General features: G+C 43.9%; 1 protein-coding gene across 1 annotated transcript; it reads left to right on the top strand.

The window, feature by feature from the left end:
- The first annotated feature begins 8913 nt into the window (after positions 1–8913).
- Positions 8914–24771, top strand: RGS13 (regulator of G protein signaling 13). Its single transcript, XM_075002454.1, has 4 exons — positions 8914–8999; positions 11974–12035; positions 20990–21156; positions 24572–24771. Exons 1-4 carry the CDS (start codon positions 8914–8916, stop codon positions 24767–24769), a joined length of 513 nt encoding a protein of 170 aa, XP_074858555.1. The 3' UTR covers positions 24770–24771.
- Positions 24772–25536: the final 765 nt, after the last annotated feature.

The following is a 25536-nucleotide window of genomic DNA, read 5'->3' as shown; positions in this document are numbered from 1 at the left end:
GTACCTAAGTGAAATATTTTCAGTCTATAGATATAATTATTTGAGTGTGCAGACTGTCTATAAAGCTTTAGGAACACATTTTAATCCTCTCCCAAACACAGAAATAGGAGACATAGGATTTATTTTAATATCAAATAAGGGGAGGAAAGATTTTAGTGAAAAAGAATGTGGAAAGGGTGTTGTCTTCTATGCATAAAAAATAGATAATTACCACAACAGGACACACTAAATGGTGTAACTTTTTCAAATAAAAATTAGCAAAAGATTCTTTTGAGGAAGTATGCAGATAGTTACCCAAACTCTGTATCTATATTCTTTGTTCAAAAATGTAATTGGATCATGTTTTGGTCTGTTGTGCACAGAATTTACCCTTTTAGGTTAAGTTGGATGTAATGTTTTTGCATTGTTTCATATGAATGAATTAATAACTTACACTTTTTTAAAACTGTGTGTGAATTTGAGACCTGATCCTGAACCATTGCAATCAACAAGCGCTTAGCTTCAACTAACTATTTGTTATGGAGAACCAAGTCCTTTCTTAACCCACAGAAGAAAAACAGCAGAGCAGTAAAAGCATCTTTTCAGAGTGGCACCTGTATATTTTCCAATCATTTCAAAGAGAAATGGAGGATGTTAGTCTCTACTTTAGACGTAAGCTCCTTAGACCAGCAATTTCCCATTTTAGCTTTTTGAGTTTGCCCATCACGTTCCCCAATGGAATTTTGGTCAATGTTTGAGTCTCCCAGATACTACCACAAATACAAATAATACATAACAATATTCCCATTCCAAGCTGGGGCCTCCACTGAGACCATCAACAGAAGTTCAACAAATGCCAATATAAGGGTGCAATGTTTAAAAGGACAACTGTCTACTAGAAACTGGGCCGAGACCAAACACATTCATTTCATAAGCCAAAAAGAAATCATTAGGCCAGGGGTCAGCAACCCCTGACACTAGTGCCAAGAGTGGCACATAAGCCAATTTTCATTGGCATGCAAGGTCAGGGCTCAGCCCTGCCACTCCCCTCCCAATGCAGCTGGGAGTTTGCTCAAAGCCATGCCACCTATGGATTAGCAAAAGACCAGGTAATGCTACCAACCACCATCTAAAGAGTAAAGCTCTGCATCTTAATTTATTTGTTAATGATACTGTTGTAAGTAGGACTACTAGTGACTTTAAGAGGTATTACTGGCATTTGGACCATATATAGAGGTGAAAAGGTCAGATTTAGGCACTCTGCTTCATAAAGGTTGCTGATCCCTGCAGTATGGATGTACTTCAGTCATTACAGATATTTTTTTCTCGTAATCAGCTGATTCTTTCTAAAGTCAGTTAGAGTTCCAGTTTAGGTCTTAAGGTATTCAAGACAGTGCAATCAGATAGATGAATAATAGATTTAGCCTATTCTGAGCTGTAAAATATTTCTCTTTTTAGAAAACATCAATTATACACAAATGTTTGAGTGGCACCGATTTCACTCACTGGTGACAGTTAAACAGCCAAACAGGACTTTGTGTTGAACAAGTTTGGTCACATTGTTCAACTGCCGCAACATTACTTTATTAAAGGTTTTTGAATATAATTGCAGCATGGTGTGCTTTGCCTCCTGTCATATTCTGGCTACTTCTTCATACTACTTTAGTTATGAATTCTGAATTCACAATCATCCGTAACACCCCGTTTGTGCAAACGCGTGGTTTTTTTTGATCAAGCACACAAATAAAATTGGGCAATGCATCTGTGAAATGATATGCTCGTGTTACACAGCACAAATAGTTGTTCAGGGTTCTGTGTGCAAAATAATTAAATAACACCGTGTTCTGAAAGTCTGTGGAAAAGTATGACAAGTAAACAAAAGCAGAATGAGCACACTGACTTATAACAAATCCAGCAGAAAGGGATTGCTTTAGAAGAGTGAGTTTTGAAACATTCAGATGGTCTAATCAGATAAGCATACTGGCAAATTCAGCCCACTCCCTTCCTCCTCATTAAGCAAATCAGAGCTTGAATCTTTGGAATTTCCTTACTGTTTCACCCCTCAAACTCCCTTCTTAAGCAAGGGTGGGCTAGTGTTGAATACTTCTACTCGGAACGTTTGTAATCTCCTCTTTGCAAAAAGAGTTGCCAGTCTTGCAATGAGTTCCACGCAGGTAGACCCTTATATCCATGTGGAGTTTCACTGAAGCCAGTGGCAATCTGCCAAGGCTTCTCTGCCAATTTACACATTGAAAAATTGGGACTTTTTATTTCTTCTTAAGCAGAATAACTGTTGTTGGGACAGACAAGGTGGAGGTACACCTTTATGCAAATGAATGGGCCACACACTAGTACAGTCATCTGGAATAAAATAAGCCTGGCATGTTAAACCATTGTGGTTTGAAAACGTGACTTCAACTTAATTTAACTGGGTAAAATAAAGCAGAGAAAAAGATCCAGTGAAAAATTAAACTGGGGTGGTGGTAAACAGGGTTGATCCCTTCCAAAATGCCACTTTGGCAACACCAAAACTTTTTTGCAACTCAGTGTCCATTTCGTTACATTATTCATGTCAACGTCATGCACGTTCTCAAGGCAATCTGGCCCCCATCCCACTCCTACCTCCTAGAAGAGGTTCAAAACCAATAGGGTAGGATTCCTTTGACTTTCTTGGGGGACAAAATTGTTCAGTGGTTATGATACAAGTGGAGGAACCCAGTGGCAGGTCAGAGAACCCTTCATTTGGGTTTGTCTCAGCTGCCCAGCTCTGCAATGTAGGGTCCTAATGCCACACAGGTCTGGTTCAGTCACCTCTGTGACCTTAGAGACAAACTGTCGCCTCCAGTGGTTAATTCTTGAAAAGCATGAAACTACTTAATTCATTCCTAAATGGTACTAACTCAGGCTAAAACTCAAGTAACCACAACTCATCATGTGCTAAAACCATATTCTGTAGACACAAGCTGGTACCACTCAAGTACAATTAATCCTCCAATCACCTCCAAAGTCCCCCATGTGTTCAGGAATGACAGACAACTCCTCCCATAATTCACTGGGAAAAGATTCATAGCATGGCTCATCTTAAGGAAGAACTGAGAGCTATAGGTTGTGTCCCTCATGCCTTAGTGCCACACTGTAGGAAGTGCATCCTCAATGTGGCTGTAACAATTCAAGTGTTATTTTGTAGTATGACCGTTCTCATTTGACTTATTCTAACTTGACAGAATAACTCCGTTGCAGATAGCTTGATATAACTCTGCACTGGTGACAATCTTCTTGCCAACTATGATAACGATGATAAAGGACCTCACTCAATGGAAAAACAAATCATAATTTAACATAGCACTTTGGGATCAAACATTGTGCTACATGTTTAAGTTGACTGGAAATGCACAGATAAAACACATATCGTACTAAGGAACTTACAGAGAATTCAGTTTCAGAGCAGAAAAGTAACACTAACAAAACACGAGATAATCACTTCTTGATCACATCTGTAACATGAATTTACCATTTTTCTTTTCAATCACATGTTTCTAATGTTTTCTATGCTATATCAGTTGATCAAGAGATGGAAAATAATAGTCACAAAACTGGCCCTGATGGACAATATATAAAAGATTTCAATACTGTAAAATACTACTACTTCTCAGTTGATCATTGCAGAGGTCACAGTAGTAACAACCTCTTTATGACTGCCACATCAGGAGCCCAATGGAACTTTTTTTTTTTTGGGTCATATAAACTACACACATTGTTTGCATACATATTTGCAAGAAAGGAGTCGGACAACTGCACAAACAGCGTGGATACAACCAGAGTGTGACAAGACCTTTTACGTCAGAAGAAAAACAAAACACTCAGGATGGAATTTGGAAACTTGTAACACTTGGCCAGGAGGACTACTAAATGAATGAGTAAGAAGCTCAAGAAGAAAAATTGTAAGTATAAGATTTTGTACCTCTCTTTTCAGAATTCAAATTTAAGTTGAATATTTTCTTCAGAAGGATAAACTTCCTCACACACACTTGTAAGGCCAGCCTTAGAATGGCAGCAGCACCCATTTGCTAAATAAGTACAATGTATAGACAAATGTAGGCCTGTCTGAGCCTGCTGCATTAAATTCTCAGTGCGTTATCAATAAAATTCTGTGCAATAAACTGAAAATGGAGAGGTTGGACTTCAATTAAACTTTTATCATAAAAGTTTCCTGATGAAGACTTCACACAAATAGTCAAAATAACTGCATACAAAAACAGTAAATAGCTTTATTAAATGGCAAATCTTCTCATGCTTGAAATAAAGGTACTTTATAGTTTTATTCAAAATAAAGGTCTTTCTCTTTGATATATCAAGACATTTTTTCGTTTTGCAGGATGTTCTCTCATTATAGATTATGTTAATTACAGTCATGACAGACCTGTATTACTCATATCCTTTCCACTTGTGAATAGCTTTAGCTACAGTTACTATCAAAAGTGAGATCAGTTCTCAGAAAATGAGAGACTACATTCATTCATTCATATACTGTACTAACTGAGCTATGGCCCTGCCTTTTGAGCTATCAAATCTGCTGGAAATGCACACTCCTACATGTTAAAATACTAATCATGACCTCATATTGAAAAGTTTTATAATAAAGTGAGGAAGAGATGTGTAATTTGCACATAACATTTGAAAATAGAAAATAACTCCTCCAGATTAAGACCACTGTGGAGTAAGTGAGCATAACTCATTGTTTTCAGTAGAATTATGCTGATTTACACCACGTGAATACTGTCCCTTGAAACTCACATGAATATAACAGTTATCAGAAGTATAAAATATTTTGTGCTAATCCAGAACAAAACAATTGGCATACCAGTGTGTATGTCTTTGCAGATCCATATGAGGGGCAGGGCTCCAAAGGAAAAACAGCAAGCTGATGAAAAAGAACTACAAAAATACTGAAGACTGTTGTGGTTTAGTATGAATTTCCATTACCACATTAATCTACACCCTCATATTTCATTAAACCTACTCTTATTGTAGAACTGGATTATGTGTGTGCCAGTGTTTTGAAAGCATTATGAATGAAATGTTCATATTGTTTCATGATATAATTCTATAAACTGACCTGTGTGCTGACACAGTACCAGAAATCCTACAGGTGAAATTGATTATGAACAGTAAGAGTTAGGCTCACAAGGGAAATGAAAATATTGGGATACCATTAGACTGCATACTGCTTTCAGTCATTGGAGATACCCAGTGCAGACAGGCTAAGGAGCAAAATGTCAGGGTGCGCAGTCTAAGGACTCTTTATGTGTAAAAATCTTTTTGCATGAGAAATGGGCTATACAAATGCTCATGCATTAAAACGAAGGCCACCTCCCGAATGGTGCAGAGCACATCCGCTAAATGTGGATACCGAAAGCCTCACAGGATTAGCCACCACAGACTTCCCCATGACATGACACCCAGACAACGACACTCCTGTCAAAGTAAGCACTTGAAACCTCATGATAAATGCACGAACACCCTTAAGTGGGCTAAACCACTCAACTAAAAATGCAAGATTTCAAACTCTGTAAAAAGCTTATTTAAAAAGAGCATAAAGAAAGAAAACATAGGAGAAGGGTGTTTTTATATTCAGTACGTGAAACTACACATATTAAAGTTAAATCCAAAAACCAAGGCCCAAGTGGAAGCATCAAACAGAAAGAAATTCCAATATTCCAAAAAGAGCAAAATATTTAGGAAAAAAATTAAAAATTGCAAACAGCCTACCAGTTGACATCCTAGGGTAAGATTGTGTCCTTAGGAACTCAATGGAGTTTTAGAGGGATTGCTGTGCTAGTCTGTAGCTTCACAAATAACAGCAAAAACAAGTTGTCCTGTAGCACCTTATAGGCTACTAGATTTTTTTGGAGCATAAGCTTTTGTGGGTAAAACCCTCTTCGTCAGATGTATCTAATGAAGCGGTTCTTTGCCAACAAAAAGCTTATGCTCCAAAAAATCTGTTAGTCTATAAAGGTGCCTCAGGACCGCTCATAGTTTTTGCAAACACAGCTAACCTGCTGATAAAAATAACAGCAAGTCCTATGGCACCTTAGAGACAAACAAATTTACTAGGTTATGAGCTTTTGTGGGTAAAACCCACCTTCTAGCTCATGATTTAATAAATTTGTTAACCTCTAGGGTGCCACAGAACTACTTCTTATCAAAGGAGTTTTGTTCTCTAGGCTCTGCAGAGAGGCCAACTGCTGAACAGGACAGAAAGGCCATTTCTACACATGCCACTTTCGGAGAACGTGGCATGAAAATAAATGACCCGAAATATGCTAACAAGGCACTGATGTAAATTCCCCACACCTCATTAGCATAAAGTCACATGATTTGCAGTCCAGCAGAAGCTCTTCTGGACTCCAAAACAGCGTTTAGAAGCGCAGCACTTGGGGGATCATCCTTCCTTTTGGAGAAAGTGGCATGTGCAGAAACAGCCAAACTGAGTTACTTACAAGTGACTTCTCCAGGAAGCATGGGATAAAGCAGTACGGGAAAGGCTGCACACAGATGTGCAGCCTGTGCATATTCTATAGAAAGAGAACCTTGACCTGGATGCAATTATCATTACCATTAACTTAAAATGCAATAAAAATATGGTGATGTACAAAGCAATAAGAATAAAATTACAAACTCATGGAGCAATCCTTTGCTGCTGCAAACTTTGATCGGTATAGGTGCCAACTTTCCCAACTGGACACAATAGCCGCATCTATGCTGGCAGCCTCTGTCGACAGAGGACACTGTCAACAGAGAAATCTCAGCTGTACTTCTATTGACATATATTGACAAAATAGATCAGAAGAGCAAGCCTTCCTGTCCATAGAGAGCAGCCAGACTGCCCGTCCCTCTCTCAGAGTGGCTGACCAGAATATCTGTGAACAGGGCTGCCCAGGGAACCAGAAGCTCTCTCTCTCGACAGAAGTGTCTGCACTGGCACTGTTGACAAAACACTGTCGCCAGAGGTGTTATACCTGATCAGGAAAGGGATAACGCTGCCGACTGAACAGGGTAGTTTTGCTAACTCCATTTACATACCTAGAATTTGTGAGATGTGCCAATTAAACTGTGTGGCAGGATAAGGCTTCAAACAATATTGTCAGTTATGGTGCTTCACAAGGATATCTGGTAGGGAACCTAATGGGCTAAATTCTCAGATGGTCTGAAGTGATGTAGTTTAGGCTCTAGGGATCTGGCCCTGATTATAAGAAAGAAGTGAATTTAAGGATTCCATAGTTCAGAATAAAAACAAGAAGCCCCGTGGCACCTTACCGACAAAGATATTTTGGAGCATAAGCTTTCGTGGGCAAAGACCCACTTAATGTCTCTTTGGGACAGTGAAACTCCACACCATGTTTATTTTGTATTCCAATGTAAAGACATAACCTAGCCCTAGGATAGATGCAAGCCAATCAAGGCCTAATCTGAACCACATTGTGGATTTAAATTACTGGACTGGAAAGATATCCTTTAGATTACTGGTGGGAACTACAGTGTAGTCACCTAATTCTAGTCTCATCTGTACAGAAATTTATTTTCAGTGCTGGCAACGGCATTTGGCATGGGAGGGGATCAGCACTGGGTGCAAGGGGCAGGATTAGGACTAGCCAGCCCTCAACACCACCCAGTACACACTGCGCTTCCCTAACCCAGCTCTTGGTGCATCCAGGACAGAGCTGCACAGGACATGGTGGTGAGTTAAGGGGCCTGTGGCTCTGGCCACCAGTGCTGCCACAGTAGCAGCAGTGAGAGCCTGGAGCCCCAAGCTATTTCAAATCACCAGGCCTCAGGGTAATTGCTCTCTTCCCTCGCCCCCACTCCCCGACTGTCAATGGCCCTGCTCATCTTACAGAACGACCTAGTCCAGAAAACAAAGTTATGCATAAATTTATGGGCGAATTTGGCTTTCAGAAGATATGGCGTTGCTTTAAGAAGAAGATGGACAAATTAATAAAACAAAATTATAAATAAAAAGTAGTATATGTTCTTCCTTTCACAAATAACATAGCAGGATAATTAGTTCCTTAATTTCCTCATTGCTACAACACAGGTATTGCTTCCAGTTATTGATAGGAACCAGATATCAGAACAAGTTTACTAAGTATGATCAATAATATATTTTAATAGTGGTTCATCATGTCCCAGACTGGAGATTCACTAATTCACTCACAAACTCAAAGTTACTCAGTTTAAAACTCTTGAGCTCATACATATAAGATCCAAAGCCCACTGGAGAGATTCCCAGTAACTTTCATGGACTTAGAGTCAGGCCTCAAATCTCTTAAATCTTCACAGGCATATTTATAGTGTGTCCCTCTAAACATTTTTAGTGAAGGAATAAACTTACTTCACAATAAAAGAGAATGCAAAACAAAACCCTGGAAAAAGGTCCAGGGAAAAGTCAAATTTAGGAACATGGCATTCCAGTTGATTGCAATAAGACTGGCAGCTTTTCTAGAGTCACGCATCTGGGATTGTGGAGTTACTGATGTGTCATTTTATAAAGAGAGGGAAATTGTTATATCCATGTTTTTCTACAAAATAAGCACCAAAGAAAGAAGTATTTTAAAAATGCAATAATTTATTCTGTTTCAACTAGACCATTAACAATCATTTAAAAGTAAAGTCTTACAGTTATATTTTTGTTAATGCTGAAGAGCCATATATTAAATTTCAATTGAGATGAGTAAAGAAGCCTCATTCTTGCCAAATATTTTCATTCCTACAGTGTGTGAATTTTAACAGTACATTCTGGTTTTAGAGCTCTGATCAATTCCAATGATATTCCCTGTATGTAAAATGAGGAACATGGTTGGCTCTGGTTGGATCTCCCAAAGCAGGGTGGACTTTAAGAAGACGAGCTGTAATATATCAGGTTCCAAAACTCACATGTTTTCTTTATTTAGGAGAATGAACTCAAGTATTTGTTGGCTTTGTAAACTATTCAGAGCAGATGAAAGTAGGATCAGCTCTAAGTAAGTATCACTATAATTCTGCAGTTGCATAATCCAACATCACATGAAGGGATTCAGCCTTCTGACCGAAGAAAGCTTTATGCTGAATATTTACCCGTGTGTGTTGCCATCATGGCTGCACATATTCATTACCTGTTATTTATGTTGTTGCTTCAGAGTAGATCAATTTCAATATAATTTCATTTTCTTTATGCTGTGACTAATAGGACTGTTTTTATTTGAACTGTTCAGGCACAGACATCTTAGTCCAAACTCAACTCCTGATACAAGCCCATTGAAGTCAACAGAGCTACACCATATAACACAAAATGTTTTGGTGCTCTCGTTTCCCCCCTCCCCCCACAGGCATATTTTTAAACTCATCCCCACAGCCAGTGAAATTGTGTGCCTTGTGCTCCCATTTCTCCCAGCTGGGCAAGTGATCTTATCAGTTCACATCTCCCATGATGCCAGAGAGTCCTGTGTACATGCAACTATTTAGCAAGAGAGGAGTATCGTGGTGTATCACGGCCCACGGAGGAGAAATCCACGAAGCAACAGAACTACAGCTCACATGAAGAATGACAATGGCATTTCCAAAATGAAACCTTCAGCCCAAAGTTTTACAGTTTTTTTTCCTATGTTTTACTGAAAAATCAAGTTTTTCTATGTGGAAAAACAAACCCCAACCAGTTCTCCTTAGCAATTTGCCTGATGGGAGGAGACAAACCACATATAAACATCCAAAACAACCTAAGGAGGTTGGGGAATCTCCATCTGTGGAGACATTTAGGAGCAGGTTAGATAGAAATCCATCAGTGATGGTCTAGACAGCATTTGGTCCTGCCACGAGGGCAGGGTACTGGACTTGATGACCTCTCGAGGTCCCTTCCAGTTCTAGTGTTCTTTGATTACATGACTCATTGAGCCCATAATCTCACCACTGATACTAAGAGTATATTTATTATTTTTATTACAGTAGCACATAGAAATATTAACCAAGACTGTGACCCCATTGTGCAAGGCACCATACAAACACAGCGAGAAACTGTAGGCCTCTCAGAGCAGGAACTACTTAAACACAAAACAGGAAAAGGTTGGAAGGGAAAGCAATATTCAAGTGACTTGTCCAAGGTCACACAGTTGTTCAGTAGCAGAGCCTTATCTCATGAATCCCAGTCCAGGACCTTCTGCAATGGACCAGAGTGCCTTAAGTACTTTGCCTTTTCTAACTGTGCAGCATACACTGGCCAGTGAAGATGTAACAAGACCTTTTCCCTCTGCATGAATATTTTCACAGCAGTAGATCTTACTGATACAATTACTGTGACTAAGTGGGGTTATTATTAGAAAAGTAGCAAATAGCTTAATAGCCCATATTCCTCTTCCCCTCTGTGGCTTCACAATACTTCTTCAGTTTATGGTAAAACAAAGTCTACCCTAAGTGTTAACTTACCAGTAGAGAGTAACTAAAATCAGGCTGTGTTTGTACTACTTTTCACTGAAGACAATTATTTTGAAACGGAAATAAGGTGGCAGTTTTGTAGGTGCTTGAGAAGACGAACAAACAAGAATGTCACTTGCTCTGCAGAAGAATGCTAATGCTGACAGCAGTAAAAATGCATCCGTGTCAGTAACAGCAGATATGACTCAGAAGTGGCTCTAACAAAGAATAAGCATTCACAGGAACAAGATGCGAGTTTTGCAGAGCTGCTTCTCTCCCTGTGACCACGTGTCAAGTACTTCTACAAAGAGGAGGTCAGTTAAGCGTGAGAAAAGTCCAATTTGGAAGAGAACAAACTGTGTGAGCAGAAATCACAGAAGGAATGAGGCCACCATTTGGTGGTTGCAAAATTTGCACCAAAAATATGGGTTAAATTATTCAGAAATGTGCAGAGGAACTGATATAAATTTTCCTGCCCAGAAAAAATTAGCTTGTTATAACAAACAGGAAGATCACAGCAATGGTATCTGTCCTAGAATTATAACAAAAATCACCACAGGCTAAGCTGCAAAATCAGCAAACAGCTGTTGTACAAAGCAGGCTTATGAATCGTTCTTAGCACCCACTCTCCACAAGCCAATACTGCTTTTAATAAAATATAGATTATTCTTGAACTTTATGGTAATTAAGTGGCTTTAGTTGAGATTCAGTAACTGATGCCAAAATGGAAGGATCAAAGGTAAGGTGACCGGATGTCCTGTTTTTAAAAGGGACAGTCCCGTATCTAAACCCTCCTGCTGGTGTCTCTAGTTTCTTTAAAAACCTGGCAAATGGTCTCATGTTTTCTGTCTCTCCCCTCCCATCAGTTCTGGTAGGCTCAGCCTACTGCTGGCTGGATGCTTGCTTGCCAGCTGATCATGCACCAGCAGTGAGCAGAAGGATCCAGTGGCTGATGATGGGGGCGGGGAGTGCCATGCTAGAGGCTGGGCAAAGCTGCAGTGGGCTGAGCTGGCCACTCCCCCTGCTGGCCCATCAGTGGAATCCTTGCTGCATGCCAGCTCTTGGCCAGCAGGTTCCACTGCCTGCCTACCACCCCATTTCCAGCCACCATGGACTGCTTGCTGTGGTAGTTAATGAGTGCAGCAGGCAGTGGCTGGTTACCTCTGCTACCCACCCAGAGGCCCTTTACATATTTCTCTCCCTGTTGCACCTGATCACCTATTCCCACAAGTCCTGCTGTTCCTCCATATCTATTCCTGGCACTGTGTGGAGAACCAGCCCCTGGTTGGATCATTTAGCTCACTAACAGCCTGGTTGGCAGGAAGTCAGGTGTGTGTGATTTAATGCAGAACTAGGCCCATAGTTGCTGCAAGTTCTCTTGACTCCAAAACTGTAGCATCTGAAGTCCAAAAGTGAATTTGCACTGAGCAAAAAATTATGCAATAGTATTTTAGATAATGCAGTTTTGCTTTATTTATAAACCTAGCATCAACCACACAGTTAACTACAACTCTAATACCACAACAATAACCTTTCCCCTCTTTTGCAAAGAGTTTCACTGGAGGAAGTGCTACAGTGGTCCCAATCTTTTGAAAAGCTGATGGCTACAAAATGTAAGTAGTTGTACGTTTGTACTCCAGCTGAGTTATTTACCAGCTACTTAATTCTTTTCTGGAAATCCCTATCTGGATAGGGATGGGAGAACTTACATGATATCCTAGATAGCACCATTTACTGTGTTTTATGGGAACTGCCCTCTGGTGCAAAGGAAACCAAATTAAAAGTGTTAATGGTGAATTAATTACTAATGCCCTTAATGCCCATTGAAATATACTCAGTCTGTATGAATTCTTCTCAGATAAAGGTAGGTGAGGTAATAGCTTCTGTTGGTGGAAAGGTTACATATTTCAGCTTCACAGAGTTCTTCTTTGGATCTGGAGAAGGTAACCAGTGCATCCAAATTAGATACAAACTAGAGCAGACCATTGAACATAAGGGATTCACAAGTGTTGTAGGAGACCACTTAAAAGTAAGTTGTCCATTAAGGATTAGCAGGCAGGAGGGTGTGTTGCCAATGGTAATGAGTCATAAATCCAGCATCTGAAAAGGTATGTTCTGAGTACTAGTCATTGCAGCAATGGACATATATCTGCAAGTTTGCATTTGCTATTATGGCAGTATATGAATTTGTTTTAAATTGGTGTGTCCTAGTCTGTAGGGAGCTAGGTGTTGAGAATGATCTTTGTGATGTTTGGGAGGTTGTTTGAAGGCCACAAGAAAAGTTTATGGAAGATTTCTTTTGGGATGTGGTCTCCTTAAGTATGGGTTGTAGTTTGATGACACCCCATTTTGAAATTCCCTGGGTGTTTGTGGATTCCAACAGGAGGTGGTAAGTGAAAATGAAGGGTGTATGTTCAGTAAGGTTTTTTTTTCCCACTGTACTGAAGCAGGTTTCGACAAGATATTTGCATGACCCATTTCATGATGTGATCTATTTTGTTGGTTGCATGTCCTAGTTTGGTGAAGACATTCTTTAAAAGTGTTTGTGTGCATATCACAGACTTTCTCCATGGAGCAATTCTGTGGTAACTGAATGCTTGGCTGTAGATAAATAGACATCCTAGTGTGTACAAGATGGTTGCTAGACAGGTTTCTACAGGCATGTTTACAATAGGAGGGAGATCGAGGAGGGTGTGGGGCTCTTTTCTGAATGAGGGAGGTAATTGTGTGTCAGCTGTAGTACTCAAAATGTTTTTTTTGCTTCTGTCTTCATGGACAAGGTCAGCTACCAGATTACTGCACTAGGCAATGCAGTATGGGAAGGAGGTGGACAGCCCTCAGCAGAGAAAAAACAGGTTAAGACTTATTTAGAAAAGCTGGGGACACACAAATCCATGGGTTTGGATTTAATGCTTCCAAGGGTACTGAAGGAACTGGCAAATGTCATTGCAGAGCCCTTGGCCATTTCTCTGAAAACTCAGCAATAAGGCAAGGTACTGGATGACTGGAAAAAGGCAAATATAGTGCCCATCTTTAAAAAGGAATGAAGGACAAGCCAAGGAACTATAGACGAGTCAACCTTACCTCTGTCCCCAGAAAAATCATGGAAGGTATCCTCAAGGGTCCATTTTGCAGCACTTAGAAGCGGGGAAAGTGATCAGGAGTAGTCAACATGGATTCACCAAGGGCAAGTCCCGTAACCGGCTGTGTGGACATGGGGAAGTCAATGGATGTGATATACCTGGACTTTAGCAAAGCTTTTGATAGTCTGCCACAATATTCTTGTCCATAAAACAAGGAAGTGTGGATTAGATAAATGGACTGTAAGGTGAATAGAAAGCGAGCTAGATGGTCAGGCACAGCGGGCAGTGATCAATGGCTTAGTGTCTGGTTGGTTTCAAGTGGCGTGCCTCAAGGATTGGTTCTAGGGCTGGAATTCTTTTATATCTTTATTAATGACGTGATAATGGAATGGATTACGCCCTCATCAACTTTTCAATGACGTTAAGCTAGAGGGAGCTTATATTGGAGGGTAGGGATTGTATCGAGAATGACCTAGATAAATTGGAAGATTGGGCCAAAAGAAATCTGATGAGGTTCAAAGACAGGTTCAGAGTCCTTCACTTGGGACAGAAGAATCCCTCCTGGAGACTGACTGGCTAAGTAGCAGTGCAGCAGAAAAGAATTTGGGGGTTACAGTGAATGAGAGGTTGGATATGAAGCAACAGTGTTCCCTTGTAACCAAAAAAGCTAATAGCATATTGGGGTGCATTCGGAGGAGCATTTCCAGCAGATCTAAAGAAGTTAGATCTAAAGAAGTCAGTATTCCCTTCGATTCAGCACTGGTGAGGCCACATCTGGAGTATTGCATCCAGTTCTGGGCCTTCTAGTATACTAAGGTACGTGGATGCATTGGTGTGGGTCTGGCAGAGGGCAACAAAAATTATTAGGGGTTTGGAACACATGAGCTACGAGGACAGGCTGAGAGATTTGGGCTTATTTTGTTTTCAGAAGAGAAAGGTGAGTGGCAATTTGATAGCAGCCTTCAACTTCCTGAAGGGAGGGTGGGCTCTAAAGGTGATGAAGAGAGGCTGTTCTCAGTAGTGATGGATGGCAGAAAAAGGACAAATGGTCTCAAGTTACAGAGGAGGAGATGTAGGTTGGATATTAGGAAAATTTTTTTCACTAGGAGTGTGGTGAAACACTGGAGTGTGTTACTTAGAGAGGTGCTGGAATCTCCATCCCTAGAGGTTTTGAAGTTCCAGCTTGAGTGTTTGAATTTTGATTCCAATTTCAGTTACTGTGGCAGTTGAGATTGTGTGACTTTGTTCCCTTGATTTCCTTTGGTCAGCCTTCCCCTATGTGAATAACCTGACTTAGATGAGCAGCCTTTAAAAGCCAGAGGCAGAGTGACTGGGGAGCAAAGCAGACAGGGGGCTGCAGACGGGGAGCTTAAAGGGGAGTTTGACAGAGGGAGTACTGGTATGTTTTGGAAGAACTGCAACACCTCTGCCTCTTCCACGTGCACCTGTACAGAGACAGGCCTCCTGATCCTGGATTCTTCTACCCAGATCCTGGTATGGTTTTGAAGGGACTGAGACTTAAAATTCTCACTTACTGAAATCCAGGCTGCAGGGTGGACCATCCAATGTGAAAGGTGCCTGCTGGTGAAGTCTCTCAGAAAACATATGAGAGAGAGCTACAGGAGGAGGTGTCTAGGGTGAGGAATATCTGAATCTATCAGCAGATCCTGAATAGTATTCATGTGGAGACAGCTGAGGCTAAAATAGCTGTTTCACTACAAAGGACTGCTGACATACCACTGGTGGAAGAAGAGATGGCTCAAGGGGACACTAGCAGCTGCTCACTTCTGGCAGCAGGCAGTGCTTACTCCAGCTCCCAACTCTCCTATCCTGGTACTGGGAAACCATTAAGCTGTTTTGGATATGGCAGATAAGGAATCACCCCCTACAGCAAATGACAAGCCTCGTGCCCCCAAGGCTGGGTGGGAGGTCTACTACTACCACTGCAAAGAGGAAACATAGGGCAGTGGTGCTCAGAGACTCTCTTGTGATGGGGGCAGAGGCACTCATCTGTTGCCTTGACTAGTCATCTCAGAAGGCAAGCAGCCTGCCAGGGGCCCTTATTTGAGATATTATGGAGGCATTGTCACGGATTAGCCAGACCTCTGCCTACTACGCCATGCCAGCAAGACACAAGAAGCCATTCTTCCATTCTACTCTGTGCTGATTAGGCCTTAATTGGAGAATTGTGTCCAGTTCCAGGCACCACATTTCAAGAAAGGTGTGGAGAAATTGAAGAAGGTCCAGAGAAGAGAAACAAGAATGATTAAAGGTCTAGAGAACATGAGCTATGAGGGAAGGCTGAAAGAACTGGGCTTGTATAGTTTAGAAAAGAGAAAACTTAGATGGCATGATGTGGTTCTCAAGTGCCTAAAAGAGTTACAAGGAGAAGTGAGAAAAATTGTTCTCCCTAGTCTGAGGATAGGACTAGAAGCAATAGGCTTAAACTGCAGCAAGGGAAGTTTAGGTTGGACATTAGGAAAAAATTCCCAATGCCAGGGTCATTAGTTGTGTGAATATATTGCCTAGGGTGGTTGAAGTATCTCCATCATTGGAAGTATTTAAGAACAGATTAGATAAATAGCTAACAGGGATGACCTACATGGTGCTTTGTCCTGCCATGAGTACAGAAAACTGGACTTGATGACCTCTTGAGATTCCTTCCAGTTGTAGTATACCGTGGGAAGGCCAAGTACATGAACAGTGAGAAACTTCACTTGAAGTCAGTGACACTGCAGCTGCTTACCCCAGAGTTATAATGACCATAATGTATTTGTCTACACTAGGTTTTGCTGGAAAATGTCTCACTATTGTTAACAAAGGTGCTGCACAACAAGTGATAAACAGTGGTTGTAACCCCAACGGTCTCATGTCTTCAGGCATATTAGCCGCTGCTTCAGCTAGTGCTCCCCAGAGCAGGTGTAAAGGACCTATGTGACAAAGGCAGGCCTATTCCTGGGCCTCTGTTCAGTCTGCTAGGACCACTTAAGGGCCCTTTTGCCCTTGCTGGGGCAAGGGGCAGTCTGGGGGGAACCCAGCCCACTCATGCTGGGTTCTGTCCCAGGGCTCCTGTGCAGCTGCCAGTGGGAGGAGCTGACTCCCTTAGCCTCAGCTGATGGGAATAAGGGGACTTCGAAGTAGGCGGGGTCCTTTCGAAAAGGAGCCCTGTCGGGACGAGCCGCGTGGCGGCAAGGCGCATCAATTTCGAAGTGCCGTGGCCACCCGCATGCTAATGAAGCGCTGAATATGCATTTCAGTGCTTCATTAGTAAACTTCGAAATGGCTATTTGCGTGGCCATTTCGAAGTTTGGGGCTAGTGTAGACATGGCCCTTGTGTCTCTCTGCTCACCTCTCACTCTCTCTGCCCTTCCCACTGTGAAGGGTTTTAAAGGCCTCTTATTGGCCCAGTCATTGGGGCCATCTCCCACCCAGCTGCCTGTGATTGCCCTGCAGTCCCTCCTGCTTGTTTGGGCTCCCACTGAGGAAGCCTTCACCCTGGCCCTGCCACACCTATTATTAAATTCTTGAAGCTGGTGGCTTGGTAACATACTGTACTATGTCCCCAGCAACTACTACCACCAGTGAAACAAAAAATCAACAGGAGCTGGGATATTTGGACTAAATATAGGCAGCCTTTCACAATAGCAAAACAGGCCTGCCCCAGGCCAAGGCGGGGAACCTGGCATTCCAATGGGTGTCAGCATTTTGGCCGCTACCGCTGCTGAAGTAGTGACATTGGCAGCTGGAGTTCTAGGTCCCTTTACAATGTCATGGCAATGCAATGTAGCTGCTCTGTGCATGGCTTTGGAAGAGTATGGAGGCAGGGCTAACTGCCCTAAGCCTCATCCCTTCCATCCTGGCCCTGCCCCTGCTCCCAGGCCTCCAGTGTCCGTTGGCCCTGCTGATAGTGATCCATGGGATATAGCAAACATGGTCTGTGGATCCTAGCAACAAAAGTCACCTTTACAATTGATGATATGGCGGGGGAACCATCTCCTTTTCCCACTCAGACCATGACTTTGACGTTTAGCAATTTTTCACTCTGTGTAGCTGAATTGTTGAAAATAGTTATCAGTCTTACGCTGGATTTGATACATTTTGTGATTTTGAAGCCACCGAAAGCAGGTAAATTTTATTCAGTATTCTGCTGTCTGAACATGTGCAGCTCTTACTGCTGTTAAGGGAGTTCTGAGCATGTATAAAAAGAATATTGAAGCCTGAAACTTGTGTGTCACATTAGCAATGGCTACACTAGCAAGATCTTTCACATGACTACAGACAAAAAGCGTTGTTTTGCAAGGAATTTGAAAGAACAGTGCTTCTTCCAGAGGATCTCTTTGTCTCCCTCCCCCCAACGTCAGGAAAAGCACCTTCTTCCAAAAGACTTTTTGGAAAAAAAGCAGCTGTAGGATGTTCCATGAACCATTTTTCCAAGGGAGGGGGGTGGAATGCTCCATTGCACCAGCCAGCTGGAGCATGGAGATGCCCTTGCCAGCACTATCAGAGCTCTATGGCCTCTGCTTCCAGCTGCTGTTAAAGCTGCAGGGACCCAGAAACCCCGTGGCAGAAAACAGAGCGTGGAGGTAGTGAACACGCATGCTGCTTCGACCCACACCCTCCAGCCACCTCTGCAGCAACCAGAGCCACCATGGCCAGCACTCAGCCACCACACAACCCCCAGGAGGCCTCACCAGAGCTGGCTGAGGGACCACAGGAGCCCACATGGAGCACAAAATGGAAGGCCCGTTGATAGACTGAGCCAGAGCTCCAGGACCTTCTGTGGTTCTGGCAAGATGAGGAGGTCCTCTAGGATACCATGGGCCACCAGCATAATGCTCCCACCTATGCCTCTCTAGACAGCAGCTTTGCTGCCTGAGGCCACTCTACCCAGGCCCCAGACCAGCTTCAGTGCAACGTGAAAGAATTAAGACAGGGATACATCTGGGCCTGGGACAGCGCCAGCCAGGCACTGGCCACCAGCCCATCTTATCGAAAGCTGCATGGGCTCCTTGCCAGCGAGAAAGCTCCCCACCCCACATCCTCCAGCCATGCCAGTGCATCGGACCAGGACCTAGAGTTGGAGGTCCCATCTGAGGGCAACTCCACAAATAGGACCCTTGTTATCAAGGTGCCTTCTGCATCCTTGAGACTTACCACCTTCATCTGGGTATCCTGACCTCTTCCAGGGACCCTCTGGTAAGTGCCCAGCATGTCACATATCTTGGGTGGGGAGAGGGGCCACCCCTGCCACAGCCTGAGGTGGTGCAGGTACACAGGCAATAGCCCAAACCCAGATATCCCACTCACGAGTGGGCCTCTAGCAGGTAGGCATACCCACAGGTAACACCCAGTGGATAGCACTGTGAGCTGCATGCATGTGTAGGGGCCTCAGGAAGAGCCACGCTGAATTCAAGCAATGACCCCCACGCCCGCTTGCCCAGGCAACCCCTCCTTGCTCACTAGCTGGTTTCCTGGGTGTGGGGGGGGCATGGATATCTGCCCTAGTCAGCCCCATCACCACAGCATTACAGATGCCAAGTGCAGCATGGCCCACCCTGTTGGGCACATGTTGCAACATTCCTGGAATATCCCTGTCCCAGGATGGGGGCAGCTGCCCATGAGGGGGAGGGAGGTACAGCAACCATGGCTGGGATGTGGGACTAACATGCCATTGCTCTCCTCCCTTCCATCCCTTAGAGGGGCACCAACCATGTGCTAGCAGAGCCCCAGGACCTCCCCAGGGCTGGCCAGCCCTACCCAGGATCAGAAGCCAAGAGGGCTATATCACCCTCAACACTGCGCCCAGCTAGGCCGCGAATGGCCACGTTGCACAGGCAGGAGGACAAGGCTGCCACCTACACAGCCATCCTCCACCACCAGAGCACTCTGGCCGAGTGGTAGCTGGCCCTGGATGAAGCTGACATGGCCTGGCAGTGGGCGATATGGGTGGAGGTGATGAGCCTGCTGCATACCATGTGCACAGTCCTTGCTGAGCTGCCAGCCCAGCTTCTCACACCCCTAGACACCCCACCATGCCCAAACATCTCTCCTGCCACCCTATGGGGCCTTGTAGCCTGGATCACAGCCACGGTGAGTCCCTCTGAGGCAGCCCCCTCCCCCTGCCAAGGCAGACCACCCTCCCTGCCAAGGTGTACCCACTGCATGCCCCCCCCCACACCCCGTCCTTCCCCTGCTCCTGGACCCAATCCAGCCCACACCTAAGGTGGGAGGGGTTCCCACAGCCACTAGGGTTCATGGCCCTCCCTGGAGTAATGCCACACATCCGCAGTCCCGTCCCCCCCCCGCATTGGGATACCCCATCCCAAGCCCCACCCCCATACATATTGTTACCCCCATACAGTTATTGCAGGGTTTTTTTATTACTACAAAAGTTTCTGTATCTCAGTAAACATTTTCCCCACCACCACGTCACCCATTACTGGGCAGGGAGCAGTGAGGTGGGTGGGAGGGGCCTGTAGGGGGTGTCTGGGGATGGTCACTGGGGCCAACAGGTGAAAGCCATCCAGAGGGCTTCTGGGATGCAAAGCCCATTATTGTGGACTTACTGGTCGGGGGTGTGTCAGGCTGCTTGTAGCCTCATCCATCCAGCCCTATGGAAGGTCTCCGCCCTGGCCTCAGTGAGGTTTTGGAGGGTAGAGTAGGCCCCCACAACCTGGGGTATGTTCTTCACTCCAACATCCAGGCCTGTGAGCAGGCACCTAAATCTCACCCTCAAGTGAGAAAAGGCACACTTCCTGGGATAGCATGCCTGGGCAAGATGGCCCTTGAAGAGCTCTGCGGTGGGACTGAGGTGACCCGCGTATGGCCAAATAAACCATGGCTGCAGGGGGTAGGCAGAGTCACCCACCATGCGGAGAGGCATTGTGATCTCCCTGATGGTGCACTCCCACTGGAAGATGAGACCCACTGTCCATCCTGTGGGAAGAGGCCAGAGTTCCAGAACACATGTGCATCATACACCCAGCCTGGCCAGCTCACATACATGTCACGAACCAGCCTCAAGGGTCCACCAACACTTGCAGCACGATGGAATGGTAGCCCTTACTATTCAAGTAGTGGCCAGCGCTGAGGTCCATGGCTCTGACCTCAATGGGCGTGCCGTTAATCACTATAAAGCAATGGGGGAAGCAGAGGGCGGCAAAACCTGTGATGGCTGTTTCCAAGTCCCTGACACCCGTGAGCCTCCAGAGCAGCACCTGGTTGATGTCTATCACGATCTGCAAGGAATGGAGAACAAATGCACTCATGGGTATAAATAGGGGTGCCCCTGCCCCTCCAGTCGACCGGCTTTTGTATGTGGATGTGCCATGAGTTTTGTCCACAAGGCTCTTGTTTTGTTGGAAAAAAAATCTTGCTAGTGTAGCTGTAGCCTTTCACTCCGAGCTGAACAAAATCTGCAAGGCCATTCTCTTCCTAAATGCTATCATTTAGTTTATAAAATTTGACTTCTGAAATCTTTTCAGATGGGCCTATAATCTACAAGAGCTACCTGAAGACAGAATACAGTGATGAGAACATTGAATTCTGGCTAGAATGTGAAACTTTCAAGAAGATTACATCCAGAAGGAAAAGAATCTCTGTGGCCAGGAAAATTTTTAAAAACTACATTGAAGCCCAGGCACCTAAAGAGGTGAGTCAACATTGCAAAAACTGATCTGTCCCTTCCTCACCCCACATTTATATTAGAGATCTGTACATGTTTAAGTGTTGAAACTGAACATAGCAACAACAGGTTGCAGTGGCACTCACTGTACAAAGCAGCGTAAAAGCATTCGCTTGATTAATCCTCTTTCCAGAACTCCTGTGAAGAAGGTAATTAAGTATTTTTAAGCTTATTTCATATAAGAAACTGAGGCACATGGGCAAAGACTATTAACTATATCTACAGAGGGAGTCAGTGCCAGAACAGGGTCTAGAACTAAATTCCTGGGTTGGTGCCAATGGAAATCTTTCCATATGCTTCAGAAGCCTTTGAAAGAGGCCCTTAGTTATGGAAAGGCTGGACTAAGTACAGTAAAACCATTGTTATTTGGCATTGCAGCAGGCTGGGGGTGATGGTTAGTGAAGTATTCTGTTTAACAGAGTGTTTGGGAAAGGGGTACAGGCATGAAGCTGAAACCAAGGGGTTTAGAGTGTGGTAGGGGGTAGTCTCAGAGAGGGGGGTTGGGTGTGGAGGGGGTTGTGGGTGTTCACCTCATGTGGCTCCTTGCATGTAGTGACATGTCATTGCTGCTTCTAGACAGAGGCACAGCTAGGTGGTTCTGTGTGATGCCTCTACACACTGATATCACCCCAGCAACCCACCATTGAGCACTGCTCCAAGCCAATGGGTACTGTGGATCCAGTGCTTGGGGTTGGGTGGGGACTGTGCACCCATGACTGTTCCTCTGCTGAGGAACAGCAGGGACATGGCAGCACTTCTGGAGAGCCGTGTGAGCTGCACCACCCAGACTGTAAACCAAGCTGTCAATGAGGGTGAGAAATGTTAGTCTAGAGAGCTTTCTGGCTGGTACAGGCTGTGTAGCTCAGCTCTTACTTGCATGTGGAAGTCCACCCAGTTTCATCCTTTGCCAGAGCTGGCTGATGCAAGCTAAAAGACCATCAAGTTCCCAAAAGCACTGGTGCAGTGAGAAAAATGGGAGTAATTCAACCCAAATGGCTCTGTTACATCAATAAACCAACCATCAATAATCCTCCAAAAAAAGACCCATTTTAGGAAAATTGGACTAGATTTGGCTGTACAAAGTGATAAGATGAAGTGTTTTTTTTCTGTCAAGATACTATATAAACAAGATACCTAAGAGATCTCTCCTATCTTCTCACTTTACTGACAAAGATTGTATTTAATTTTTATTCATTACCCCTGCAGATGGCTCATGCATCATCCACAGAACTATTAACTAAGTTGCTGGAGACATGAGGGGTAGAGAGAACCCAGTTTGATTCTCTGATGGCAGGCTAAATTTGGAGTAGGGTGACTGTTAACAGTATCAGCCTTCAAATTGAAAACTCAGAGAATGGCTCAACAGCTCATGGTATCACTTTAAAAATTTGAGAGCTTTTGGTTTTGGGAGAACAGCTTGATTGGTTGTTTCACTGTTTTCTTATTTGAACTTTGCATTGACATTTTTGAAAAATTCAATCAGAAGTGTACAAAAAACATGTAATCCAAGTTGGATAACCTTCCTTTCGCTTTTCACAAATAAAAAGCAATATTGCCAGCCTCAGACTCCAAATAATCACAGTTCAGTTCTCAAATGCATGAGAGCATACAAAAAATGTTAAAATAATAATTTGAGTTCTTAGTGTATCTTCGGGTTTTGAGTCTTTGGGAACACACTTGCTTTCTGTTTTCGACTTTTTCCTCTGCAAAATGAGTGTTTGATTTTTTTTTTTAAATGGAAACTGATGGTGATCCCAATGTAGTCTGTACTCAAAACAAACAAAAATACAGAAGTATCCAGGAAGGATTAGATTGTGCCACCCTCCCCCAGAAGCATACCTTTGCTACAACTAAAATCACCACACATCAAAGATTATACTCATTAATTCACATCCCTCCAACTCATCTTTCCTCCGCTAACAGTCTACCTTAACAGACCAAGTCTAGCTTACAAAATGTTTTGTTGAACTGCAGTTGCCTTAGTTAATCTGTTAGAGCATGGTGATGCTCAATTTTTGTTTGGAGTAACGGTCTATCAGAAATCTAAGCGTCACCAGCATTGCTGGCTTATACAGCCACAAACCTTCTACTCATTCACTGCAAGTCTGCACATGACTCCTGAGTCCCCTGCTATAACCCCTCTTCCTAATCAGGATTGATGCACAATCCCTGTTGTATAATAACCCTGAGGCCTGTCCCCCGGCCCCAAGAAGGATGTATCTGACAGAGGGGGGTCTTTGCCCACAAAAGCTTATGCTTAAAAAAAAACCCAACACACACACCCCACACCTGTCTGTTAGTCCATAAGGTGTGCAACAAAGTCCTGAGCTACTCCTTGTGCATCCTACACTTTGTGGCAATTAAAAAACTGCTTCAGAGGCTTGCTACATCCCTTTTGCTCTACCCTCCCAGTTTTCCCAGGGGTGGAGCACAGCCTATTGAGCCCATTCCATCATTAGCATGGTCATAAATGGGGGAGGTCCCCCATGGATGTTGGGTCTCCTCCTTCCCCTTCCAAGCTGCCCAAGAGTGTGTGGAGTGGTCTAGGGGGAACCTGGCCCCCTCCCAGTCAGTCCAGGTTCTGACCCAAGGACCATAGATAGCAGCTGCTAGAGGAGCTGTCTCCCTCAGCCCAAAGTGCAACAGCTTCCTCCCTGGGCTCCTTCCCCCATACCTTATCCTGGTGCATAGTCCTCTTTCAGGGCCTTCTCTACTGTTTTTTCCTAGTCTATCCCCTTTCTTCCTTCCCTCAGGGAAGTCTTTTAAAGGGTTCCACAGGCCTTAATGGGCAGCAGGGGGTTGATTAACCTCAGGTGCTGGATTAGCCTGCTGCTGCAGGCTGATCCTGGGTGAACCTCAGTCCCTGGCAAACATAAAGACACTGACCCAATTGCCCACCTACTTGCCCTCCAAAAGGTCGCTATAGTACATTGTGAGCCGTGGTCCCCCACAGGTGCCACAGGGCTTCTTGTTGTTTTTGCAGATGCAGACTAACACGGTTACCCCTCTGATACAAAAATGATTAGCACCCAGCGGCTCCTACTGATTTCCATTAGTCAGAACGTCTGAAAAACAGGCTTTCAATATGGACATAGAAACCTAACTTGGGAGGGCAAACATTTTAAACCAAGATCTTTAAATACTAAATTTCTATTTTTTTAACATCTTTCTACTATAGCTTCTGTATCCATATTTAGGTAAGTGATGGTGTGTTCTTCAGAAGTTCTGACCAGTGAGAGCCATAGAGTGCTGATAGGGGACATGGTGTGAAAGCTGACCACATGGATATAAGGCATAGGCTGTTGACTACTGAGTGTCATCTTTTCTTTTTCATTCTCCATATTTTTGTTGTAATTTCCTTTAATGTTGTTTTATTTTTCAGATAAATATTGATAGTTCTACAAGGGAAGCTATTATCAGGACTATTCAAGAACCCACTCTGTCTTGTTTTGATGAAGCTCAGAGAATAGTTTACATGCACATGGAAAGGGATTCATATCCCAGATTCCTTGGATCAGAAATCTATCAGAAATTCAAACACAGGCTTCAGACTGACAGCAATGACTCATTAATACATTAGAAACTGATGATTTATCAAAAGAGACTTTCTTCCAGTTTATTAATGTTTTGAAATGTTAAATGAAGAACAGAAGATAGCAGCCAATGGATGAATTTGCCTTACAAAGAATGGTAGTATGTTCCTATGCTGATATTAGAGCTGAATGTAAAATCCATCCAAAACTGAAAGCCAAACAATTTTGGCCAAAACCTGAAAAAAATTGATTTAGAAGTGCTTTCTGGGACTCAGTTATTCATGCAGCCATTCCCTCTATGGGCTAGAATCCCTTGCGGGACTACATTTCCCATAATGCATCATAGCACCCCTCTTGCTCAGATATGCTAATATAGCAGGGGCTCTCATGGCTGGGTTCATCACGGGAGATATGGTTCAGCTAGAGCAGGAATGAGCAAACTTTTTAGCTAGGGTCCCCGTTTTCAGCCCTGCAATTACACTGGGCCCCTGCAGTTTGTGGGAAAACTACAAGGGATGCAGGGAGGGGGTACTCAGGAAGGGGGAATGCTCAGGAAAGGAGCAAGGGAGGCTCCAGAGGGTGCCCCGAAGAGAGAGAGGTGCTTGGGGTCAGACCCCAGGAGGGTATGTGGGGAACTCAAGGGGACTCACAGCTGCACCATGTTGACGAGTAGCAGTGGCACCAGGCTGAAGGCTGCCCTGCACTCCCACAGGCAGCCCTCGCTCCACACCAGAATATTGGGGCACTTCAGGGGGCCAGTGTGACACAGGCTGTGGGGACCAATGCGTCTGCCTTACCAACTCGGGAACTCGAT

Source organism: Carettochelys insculpta, chromosome 9, assembly GCF_033958435.1.
Source record: "Carettochelys insculpta isolate YL-2023 chromosome 9, ASM3395843v1, whole genome shotgun sequence".
Lineage (NCBI taxonomy): Eukaryota > Metazoa > Chordata > Testudines > Carettochelyidae > Carettochelys > Carettochelys insculpta.
Note: the sequence above shows the minus strand (reverse complement) of the source record. Positions and strands in the feature narration are given on the sequence as shown.

What these genes read in the sequence shown, in the direction of transcription:
- RGS13 (XM_075002454.1), top strand. Translation starts at nt 8,914, where the DNA reads ATGTTTTCTTTATTTAGGAGAATGAACTCAAGTATTTGTTGGCTTTGT. An exon ending in AAAGCTGATGGCTACAAAAT is followed by an intron (nt 12,036 to 20,989) that starts GTAAGTAGTTGT and finishes AAATCTTTTCAG; the next exon opens with ATGGGCCTATAATCTACAAG. An exon ending in AAGCCCAGGCACCTAAAGAG is followed by an intron (nt 21,157 to 24,571) that starts GTGAGTCAACAT and finishes TTTATTTTTCAG; the next exon opens with ATAAATATTGATAGTTCTAC.